The 10714-nt window shown below is 39.4% G+C and overlaps 1 protein-coding gene across 4 annotated transcripts in view; it reads right to left on the bottom strand.

The window, feature by feature from the left end:
* Window positions 1-4234: 4234 nt before the first annotated feature.
* tbx4 (T-box transcription factor 4) overlaps window positions 4235-10714 on the bottom strand; it is a 42238-nt gene continuing 35758 nt past the window's right edge. For all 4 annotated transcript variants that reach the window (XM_047391226.1, XM_047391227.1, XM_047391224.1 and 1 more), the window contains 4 exons: window positions 7715-7867; window positions 6101-6189; window positions 5648-5883; window positions 4235-5561 (listed from right to left, as the gene is read on the bottom strand). In XM_047391226.1, the coding sequence (XP_047247182.1) occupies window positions 4909-5561; window positions 5648-5883; window positions 6101-6189; window positions 7715-7867 (1131 nt within the window). In that variant the 3' untranslated portion in view covers window positions 4235-4908. The remainder of the gene's footprint in view (window positions 5562-5647; window positions 5884-6100; window positions 6190-7714; window positions 7868-10714) is intronic.

The raw sequence follows: 10714 nt of genomic DNA, 5'->3' as shown, positions 1-10714 counted from the left end.
AACTAAATACAAAACATTTTGTATTCATTTAGGTTATCTTTGACTGATTATAAAATTAGCCTGATGATCTGAAATCTTTAAGTGTGAACAAAAAGCAAAACTAGGAGTAATCAGTGGAGGGCACACAGTGTTTCCGCCACAGTATATTTACAGTATAGAAGTATAACATGTGCCTCTTTGCTCCCCGAATGATTAATCCAATAACCTCTACTAGTTATTCAGATGCTTTTATCCAAAGCCAGTTTAAAACACACAAATCTTATTTATCCAGCAGATTTGGCTGTGTTTTAGACGCATCCAGCCGGCTGCATGTTTGATCACACACACAAACAGTTTAATGTCCCGCCATCAGAGCTTTGAACCCACACTTTGCCCTTTTGGCCCAGTACTCCAGCCTCCCGCTCTTCTGAGCAGGGCTCCCTGTTGGTAATCCCTCTGTGACTCTTGTGTTCTTTTGGCCTCCAGAACACCATTAATCTTTTTTTTTATGAAGGAGTAAAGCAAAGATGACTTGGAATACCTGAACATGCTCATTATCTTTTACTTAGCTGTAAACATGACCCTTTGTTTGTGACGCGGGGAAGGTGATCTGGTGTGAAGTTGTATCTCTCATGGACTCTCTCTAGGCTCTTTGCATGACAAAACTTTCTGCATGTGGATCAAATCAAAATGATCCACTAATTGACTATTTACAGGCCTCCAGAAAAGCCCTAATGGACTTGATATTAAATCCCCCTTAGATATTTAAAGTGTCCCTTTGGAGTGGCTTGCCGAACAACCAAAGCTCTTTCTTTTTTACAAGAAGGCCAATTTAAGCCCATCATTGTGTCGGAACGGAGCAGCCAAGCCCAGGCGGCTGTTAGGTGGGATTATGAGACGACAGTAGGGAAGGGCAGCACGATGCAGGGGAGCGGGAAACAGCCAGATCTGCGGTCAATGACTTCCAGATGGACTTTAATACCCAGGTTCTCTTACTAAAGATACACACGCAGCATGGGTACTTTGTGCTCCATGAGGGGCTACACATAGGCTTTTTTCTAATGAGATTGACTGGGCTTTTATGTGGAAAGTCCGATAACATAAATTTCAATATGGCTCTCCTGCTCTTTAATGCACCATTAAAGCTTTGAGTAAAAATCTTGGACTATTAAACTAAAGTCAGGGATCTTTGGTGTCAGCTACTTTCCTTTTGATGTGAAACTGCAGATTTTAGTGCAGGATTTCAGCAAAGATGTTCAAGGGAATAGGAAAGGTATATCGTAATGATTTCATGAATATTGAAAATCTAACTTTGTCCTTTTGTTGTTTGCAGATGTGGCTGGCCCCAGCAGCAGTCCTCCTCTGCTCTCTGATTTATAGAAAAGAAACGGGGAATTTCCTTCTGCCTGAGTAATAATCTTGCTGTTCAGGGTGTCTTGTGTTATATGACCAAAAACCTCTGCTTGCGTCCTACATCATCACTACTTTGTAACTTACAAATAAATGCCATCCAGTGAAAAATCTTTTATCATCTGTTATTATTGTGTGTAATTTTGCACAATGCAGAGTTATATGGCAAAGTTCATATTGCCAAAGAGGATAATACAGAATTATTATCTTCATTATTTATTGTTTATGTAATTATTTGAGATTTTCCCAAGACTCAGATCAGATCTACTGTTGTTTTCATTGGGTTTGGTGATCTAGGTTACAGTCACATAGCTGCTCCTCCATTTCCACTGCACAGAATGGACATCAAATATATTTTCAAGAAACCAAATCAGCTTGGTATATATCAACCTTGTCTCTATAGAAGAATGTTCCAGATGAAAATACTGCCTTCACAAACAAAAACAGTTTAGCACCCAGAGGGAAGGGACCAGTTTGGATGTCATTTAAATGCTGACCAGCGATTGGTTTATAAATGCGTGAGTTTGTAAGGAGCGTGCATATCTAGAGCACCAGTGGGTGTAGCTATTGGTTCCAGGAGGTAAATGCTGGAGTATGGTGCTGCTAATCCTCTGTCAAAACATGAAGTTTTTTTTTTAGATTGTTGGATTATTGAAACTGTCTTTTTGCTGGTCAGTGTTTTAACATTTAGCTTTTTGTGCAAGAAACATTAATACAAACTGGTTTAAAAAGCAGGTTTTTTCATTTTATATTATTATTCAGATATGAAAATGAAATGATTCCTGCCTAAAACAGCTTTCAAATAAATCCTAACATAACATTTTTTTTGTCAACTGCTCAGAAAGATATTCTGTATCAGAAATTTGTTGACTTGACAGGACTCAGACTGAACTTCCTGATCTTTTATCAGGCAACACACAGCTCCACCTTTAAAGCTCACCAGTTGATGATTTGTTGATTGCTCTGAGAAAAGAACTCCCTTCATGTGAACTGCATGAACAGCTGAGAGGGAGATAGAGAAAGAGGTGCTGAAATAAAACAGGACCTGGCCATCAGCATAACTCATGATCTAAGAGGAGGTTCTATGTGAGGTAAAGCAGCTCTCACTGATGATGCCATCCTGCCATCACTTCTTTCCTTTCAGCCGACTTATTACAACTTCAGTTTTAATCTCAAACTTTTTCACATTTCGACTCACATTGAAATTGAACAATAAGTACATGTTTGTGATTTTGCTGCATAGCACTGTGCTGAGTCATGCTTTTTAAATGATACAAATCATCCATCATGCACTTATCAGGAAGTATGCTCGGGGACAGTTAATGTCTTCACCATTCTCTTGAACTCTCCAGTTCTACATTCTCACAGTATAGTAGAATGGATTTTTTTGTGTAAAAAATCTCTTTTTTTATTTAAACTGTTTTTACTTTGGCAGTTTTATTTGGAACCAAGTGTGAAGGCATGTGAGAAAGATTAAATTATGTAATTTTGACTTTCAGACTGTGCTATCCTTTTTTTTTACATCATTAAAACTGAGTGCAAATCACCAGAATGCATCTGCAAAATTCATTCATATGCAGTTTGTAACTTGTCTCAGAAATACAATCTGAAATTCCAAGACTGTAAATTTATGGCATGGCCTAACCAGCCAAGATACTGAGGGGAGGTCATCTGAGCGGCGCAGCTTCATCATTCACACCACACTCATTTGATCATGAAAATTTAATGGTTAGAGTTAAACTGCTGAAAGTGAACAAACCAGTTGGAGGCATGACCTTGTTCATCATGCTGTTAACAAGTGTTATGCACATAATTGTGTATGGTTAACGTTTGCTTTTTATGTCAAATTAGGTTAACAAGCGTCATTATTCTGGATAACTTTAATCTTTATTCTGAATGTTTGACTACTGATCTTCCCAAAAAATCTAAGAAAAGTTATTAATCTGTTCCCTTTTTCCCTTGAATGACATGTAAAAATTTGATTAAATTTTGGAGATCAGAAATCAGTCATGTTCAGCTGATTTCAGACCTCCATATTTTTTCCCAAGCTATGACCGCTAATTATGATTTTGCTGATTCTAATTCCTCTTAAAGTGCTACAGTGTAAGACAATATAAAACAGCCTTCAAAATGTTTTTCTTTCCTTCCTGCCAACAGTGTTCTTTCATAATTTTTTATTAGGTCCAGAAGATGATGTCACACATGGAGAATGTAGACCTTTACCTTAACTCACATGTCCAGAGCTCTGCCGCTGTTCCCAAATCCAACATGTTCCATGACACGCAGAGGTCGAAAGGTCAAGTTTAAAACCGAGCAACTTTGTTGTACTCTGATCAGCCTTCATGTCGTCTGCTCTCTTTTGCATTCTAACTCAACCTAGAACTTGTCATAAAATATTTTCTTACATCTCTGTACTTCCTCTGGTTTTATTTTAAACACCAACTGAAACTGAAAATAAGTCTTCTTCACTCAGCAACAGCTTCCACACCAGAGTGTTGCCAGCATTATGTGATTGTGCTTAGATAAGGTATGTTTACTGATCAGGAAATATGTTTTTACTTTTGAGACGGCTGGTCACTGAAGGCCAAGGAGGATTAAGCTGAAAAAGATCAGCTAATTCTGGTCACCAGCTGATTTTTCTCTCCATCTCTATCAGTGATTCATTCAGTCAGTTGTGAAACAGCAACATTTTGCAACATTTCAGTTTTCATAGTGAGGGTCACCCTTCCCCTTTTAAATGCCACATTTATTCTGTGTGTTTCTTACAGGAAACAAGTTTGTTACCAAAATCCAAATTGACAGTCGATCTTTGCCACACTGTAACTTGAAATCAAAGCCACTATTCTTTCATTCATGCATTTTTTTATTTTTCTTTGTCAGTACTGCAAATATATAATCACACTGGGAATACCTGGGAATCCTTTACTTTAGTGAGTCACCTATTATAGTGTCACTAACAGTATCCACGTGTCATTGCACTAGTCTTGTCAGTGCATCAAACATTGGACAGAGTTAAGGAGTTTCTGAATAATAAATTCCCTCCAGTCTGGGAAATGGTATAAAATTACAACAGCAGCATGTAACATAGCATTCTATGAGAGGGATATTGTGGCATTAAAATGCAACAAATAAAGTATTGATAGTAATTGATAGTAGTTATTTATAATTATCCCTTTTTATTCTTTCTTCATCTTCCTGCTTATTGACGCTACCTGGGTAGGTGTGACAACACACTGTCTGTCTGTAAGCTTTGTGTCACTCACTCTCACAATTTGCATTCGAATCCCAGCCTTTGGCACATCTGATTTGTACCAGCATACATGGAGATGTAGGCCCTGGCTGTCCGGGACATACAAGCTGTATGGATCAACAATTCAGTAAGAGTTCACAGATGTGTAGAGCAGTTTAACAGAGACCATGACTGCTGGTTATTATTCTGGATCCACAGCCTCACTGGGGTTTTAGAAACCTCTTTTGACGTCAGACTTGTAGGTTGGACAAAGTTGAATTATTTACACATTAGCTGTCTGTCCAGTGACTTCCTGCACTACTCAGCCCCACTTGGTACTGATAGGATGAATCTCGGATGGGTATCATTCCTTGTGTAGAACAGGCTGAATACTCTTTTAGAGGCTGGAGCGGGGAGCCTGGCTTTTTGTGGTACAGAGGTGAATGACTTATTGTATCTCTGGAACCATTGAGAACTGGAGAGCCTGATGAAGAGGAGGATGACTGTGGTATGACAGGCAGACTCCTCTGGACCATAGTTGAGTTGTAGACCCCCAGGTCAGCCTGTGGTCGGGATAACATTGAAGAGGCAGGCTGTGGTAGCACAGGATGGACGGATGTGGAGTTTGGGAAATGAGTGAATGGCTGGTATGGGACGCCATCCATGCTGTAACGGGAATATGGCTGCATTGTGGCCCACATGTTGCAGTTAACTGAAGGAGAGCTGGTTCGGTCATCTTTGTCTGCTGCCCCTGATCCGGACTGGGCCTCCCTCCCGCCGTACATACAAGCTTCTCTGGAAGTGATCCCTTCAGCACAGTATGGGCGAGAGAGTAAAGGTGATTCGTAAGAGGGAGCTGAACGGAAGAAATGCTCCTCTGACATCACCGATGATGACTCCAGATATGATTGCTTGCATCCAAGCTCCAAGTGTCGGCTGTTATCTGCAAAACAATGGCCATGTGGATTGCGTCATACTGTGTATGATTTTCTATTATTTCCTTATAACAAAAAAAAACAAAAAACGTACCTCTGTGTTTGAAGCAGTGATAAACTATACTAGGATCTCTGCTCTGAGGGAAATGGTTGGAGAGAGAATCCTGGGATTCTAAGTCAGACAAAGGAACTCCTGTGTCATATGGATAAGAAGACAGGACTTGAGCATGGCCTGTTAAAACTCCAGCCCGGAGCTTCCCTGCAAGGTGACTGTGTGAGGAGATGATCCTCTGACGAACCATGGTCTTTGAAATGACTGAATAATCTTTCCTGTGCACAAGGAACAGTAAAAGAACAGAATCAGATTCTGTTTATCTGCTATTCACTGAAAAGTCTACTTTTTTAGAGTAAGGTATGTACTTGTATCCAAAGATGTCTTATAGAACTAAAATGTATACAGGATGTTAGGGTATGGAGTAAGTTGTAGCATGCTAAACGGTTTATGGGATCAGCATTGTTTCACTGGTTGCTTTCTGCGTAAATATACCCCTCTAGTCTTGAAGTGCGCAGATCTCCTTCTTCGCTGCCTCGGAAACCTTTAGCAAATGGGTTGTTTTCTATCTTCAGCTGGGTGATCTAAAACATATAGTCAACTCTTTAGGTTAAATCAGTAAATATGTAAACAATTATAGCTGTTATCAACCAATCAAATTTGCTGTGTTGAACAGGAGCTCTGACAGCAATTTGATAAAGGATATGTGGAGGTAACCATGTTGAACTCCTGATTTGTCTCTTATCCAACTAGCTATAGACCTTTAAAGACCTTAAACTGTGAAGGTAAGACAGGAGTAAGGAACGAGTGTGACATTGTGATATAGTACAAAGCAGCAAAGTCTACAGGTATGAACCGAGCAGGGCTACTGAAAGATCCTCCATCAAATCTAAGAAATATTTGGATCAGAAGAGTATGATGCAGATAGTAACATGTTGGGGATGGCACACGAGAATGTTCTTGTATTTAAAGCACTGAATGAAACAGGACAGCCTGCATGATATTTGTGAAACAAGGCTCGCCCTAATAGCTGGCTGATCTGTGGCAGGCATTTCCTCTAATATAGAGGAAATGCCTGCCACACATCCTATCTATACTGCTGAGAAGAATGTTGCTGAGTCATAGATATATTTTTTCTCCATTTAAAAAATGGCTGTGTTCACATGATCATCACAATTTCCAATGAAAATGCTGGAATGCCAGTTTTTCCCCAGTAGTCAGAAAACTGACTTTGCTGTTCTGCCACATCAATGTTTATAACATTGTTCATATGAGCTACTATCACAATTATAAGGCTGTTTTTGATTGGTTTAATATGACAGAAGTCAACTTTTGTTAATGCCCAGCTCTAACTAACATTTGTCTGGAATACAAATCTGTTTCAGCAAAGTAAAGTATTATTTATTATTATTTACACTGCATATGAATGAAGTAACTAAATACCAAGGTAACTAGCAGCTAATAAAATCTTTGAATATAGCCGAAGCTCCCAAAATAGTTGTACTTCATGTTTTCTTTGACACTCATTATCTCCTCCCTCCTTCTGTCATTAACTACTCTGAAGTTAAATGATAGCAGTGTTAGACAGCAAGACAGAAAAACAGTAAAAAATGGTTCCATCATTCCTGTGGCTCCCAGTTCATGAAGTAATAGTGATTATACAACTCCATCTTCAAAAGAGTTTATTTCTAAATCTCATATTTCCTTATTGACACTGCTTGCAATCTGATAGGTCATGCTAAAACAAACGTTTGTTCTTCATTAGGTGTCCACAGGGCCTGTTTCACAGAGTCGACTTCCAACTTTTGAGTGTAAAATGCTTAGTTAGGCAACAAACAAAAAGTCTTCTCTCAGATTGAATGACCCCTTATTGAGACTCTCTGCATGTGCTTTTCTTTTTGTTATCAATCATTAAAAATAAATGTTAGTTTTAAAGTGTGTGTAACTAAGTGATGTTTTCTGGGCTTTTCTAAGCAAATTTATTCACCATTGTTTTACTCTATTCTGTAAGCTTAGACATATAAGATTTGTCTGTTGACACTGTGAAGAATAAATAGTCATGGAGTGTAACCACATATTTTTCATAAACACAGTGTGAGGTTAGTATACCTTATGATTCTGATAGGATGTTACTGAGATGAAGGCCGTCTCGTGGAAGACATGAGTACAGTAGGCAGTGTTCTTCGATCCAAAGGCATTGTTTTCATCAGCTTTGACAATGTGAACCCTGGGCTGGTATTTATGCATGGAGTTAAGGATGATCTAGGAAAAAGAAGAGAATGTAATCATTTAACTCAAGCCACGGAGGAGTAGAACATAAATTTATGACATTTTTATGGGTTGTTGTTTAATTTTCTTCAACAGTTTTCAAACAGTGGTAAATAACTCAAACACATACACAAACAACATTATTTATTGACACTGATAGTGACAACCTGTTGTGAAGTACAGCATGACAAAGTATTTATTATGTTGGAGTTATCTGTGTTTTCAGAGAATCTAACCATTGTTGTTTCTGTAAAGTAACATCCGCTTGGAAAATCAGCAGCAGTAGTTGTGTCCTGTAAAAAACTCACGCAGAGATCAACTAAAAGAAACAGATTTTGGTAGAATTCAAAATATGTTCAAGTTAAACTTAAGCTATTCTCTATACCTGCTGACTTTCATTTCTAAATATAACCGTGTTCCTGTATTGGTTCCAGCTGTTCCACAGGAGGACTGATTATGGTACAGGTTAGCACAAAAGTGGGACCATATCTATGTGACTGACTCCAACATTTTTTTTATCCAGGTTCCTTTATTGACCGTACTGTTGTTCATAACACCAAGCGAGGGGTCTTCATCAGGAATGGTACTAGTGTTTGCCTCAATAACAGATCAAACAGCTGAATTGAATGAATGATAAAAATAAATTAGATGCTTAGTCTTTTTTGATACCATTATGTCTTAGTTTTTATTGGCTTCAACATCAGTATAAATAAATCCACATTAGTCAGGTACACAAGTCAGTGTCACTGATATTTTGTGGACTTAAGCTAAAAACCTGCTAGACCTCTGTAAAAGAGCCATTTTTAGCTTCTCTAAAAATATGAAAGAACACTGATCCCATGTGAGACAAGTTCTTCAAAGACTCATTGAAAACAATCTCTTTGTGATGGCAGTGCGAATTCAATGTTAAATCCATAAACTTCCTGGGTTACATTTTTGAGGGTGGGCAGGCAAAGGCTGACCCAGAAAAGATAGAAGCAATTTAGGATTGTCCCACTCCTAGCACTGGAAAACAACTCTAATGGTTTCTAGGGTTAGCTAATTTTAATCAATGCTTCATAAGAGACTTCAGTCTTTTTCCTAGTCCATCAAAGCTGGTAACGCCTTCTCAGAACTTAAGAAAAGATTCTTTGCAGCTCCCATCCTCATACATCCAGACCCATCATCTCAGTCCATCCTGAAGGTGGAATGCGTTGGACACCATGGTTGGCGTAGTCCTCTCCCAAAGTTTGCCCTCTGATGGTAAGCTCCATCCTTGTGTTTTCTCTTTGAAATGTTCCCCCCCAGCAGAAGGGAATCACGCCATTTGGGATCAAGAGCTTCTTGCCATTAAGCTGACCATGGACGTTCTTCTGAATATCCTTCAACCTCTTTCTATTCCTAGTTGCCCATGGTCCCATGTTGCTCTCAATCTCCCACCCTCCAAAAATAAAACTGTCATTCTTACCATCATTGATTGTTTTTCCAAAGCTTGTCATCTGATTGTTCTCCTCAAATTATCTTGCTGCTGAAATGGTCAAGTTTCTGATTAACCATGTTTTCAGACTGAGGATCCCAGTTTATAGCTCAAGATAAGACTTCTGCTCAGCCCTTGGAGCCAAATCCCAACTCTCTTCAGGTTTTCACCTGCAAATTGATGGACAGTGTGAAGATTTACGTCAGGAAGTGAAAAACACACTAAGATGTGTTTGTGCTAACAATCCCACATTGTGGCGCCAACATTTGACCTGGATTGAATATGCACATAATTTACATACTCTGCAGTCTCTGGTTTGTTCCCTTTCTAAGCTTGCATTGGTTACCAGCCATCCTTGCCTCCCACCTCATTTCCTGATTCCATCATTATATCTTCTGTCAGCACTCACCTTCACTGTTGCTGTCGCATATGGAACCAGACCAAAAAACAATTACAACGAACCACAGCTGAAAATGGAAAAAAAAAAAAAGAACTGAATAAAATAAAATTGGTAACAGAAAACACAACTGCTCCTACTTACTCACCTGGGCAAAAAGTAAGTTTATCAGCCTAGGATTTCCCCTTAAATTTCTGTTCCAGAAAGCTGTCACCCAGATTTTTAGGTCTATACAAATAGTCTGTCTTAAACACCTTTTTATTTCACCTCACATTTCTGTGTTTTAAGTCAAACCTGGGCTTTCCAGTCTCTTGTGCCCTCCAGCTGAATCCCCTCTGCCCGGGTCATTGATAGGCATCCTGTTTGTCTGTTCCACACATTGTTGATTCCTGGTGCTGAGGTTGTGGATATCAATATTTTGTGGACTGGTAGGTTTATGGTCTCGAAGATTATTCCTGGTTTTCTCGCTCATTTATTTTGGATCTTTCTCACTTTGAGAGTTTTTTCCCTTCTACCTCTGGTGGTTCACCAGGAGTCAGACGTTGATGGAGGGGTGCTGTCATATCTACAGAACTGTTTGCAGGCTGGTGTGTGTATGTGTATCTTTCCTTACGTCTTCCCTTGCAGGGTGTGTCAAGCAGGTGTTCTCTTGCAGCTGCAGCTCATTAAGATCAGGAGGAGCAGATCCTTTGAGGCATATGCCAGGTTGTTTTGCTCCCATGCGTGGTAATCAGCCCAACCTTCTCCAGTGCTCTTTCATTTTCTGAGTTCTGACTCTAATTCATGCTGTTCTCCTTTTCACAAGAACCTGTACTGCATTCCTGCTCAGTTCCTGTGTTCCAGTTCTCTGCTTCCTCGTTCCGTTGATTGGTGGAAAAATCCTCCTCTGGCTGCCCTTCTGATGTCACCTGTTTTCTGATCACTGCAACAACTTAACATTCACTTACCTGCCTGCCCAATCTCCAACATTCCCTGTTCCTCAAACACC

Source organism: Girardinichthys multiradiatus, chromosome 18, assembly GCF_021462225.1.
Source record: "Girardinichthys multiradiatus isolate DD_20200921_A chromosome 18, DD_fGirMul_XY1, whole genome shotgun sequence".
In the NCBI taxonomy this organism is placed as follows: Eukaryota; Metazoa; Chordata; class Actinopteri; order Cyprinodontiformes; family Goodeidae; genus Girardinichthys; species Girardinichthys multiradiatus.
Note: the sequence above shows the minus strand (reverse complement) of the source record. Positions and strands in the feature narration are given on the sequence as shown.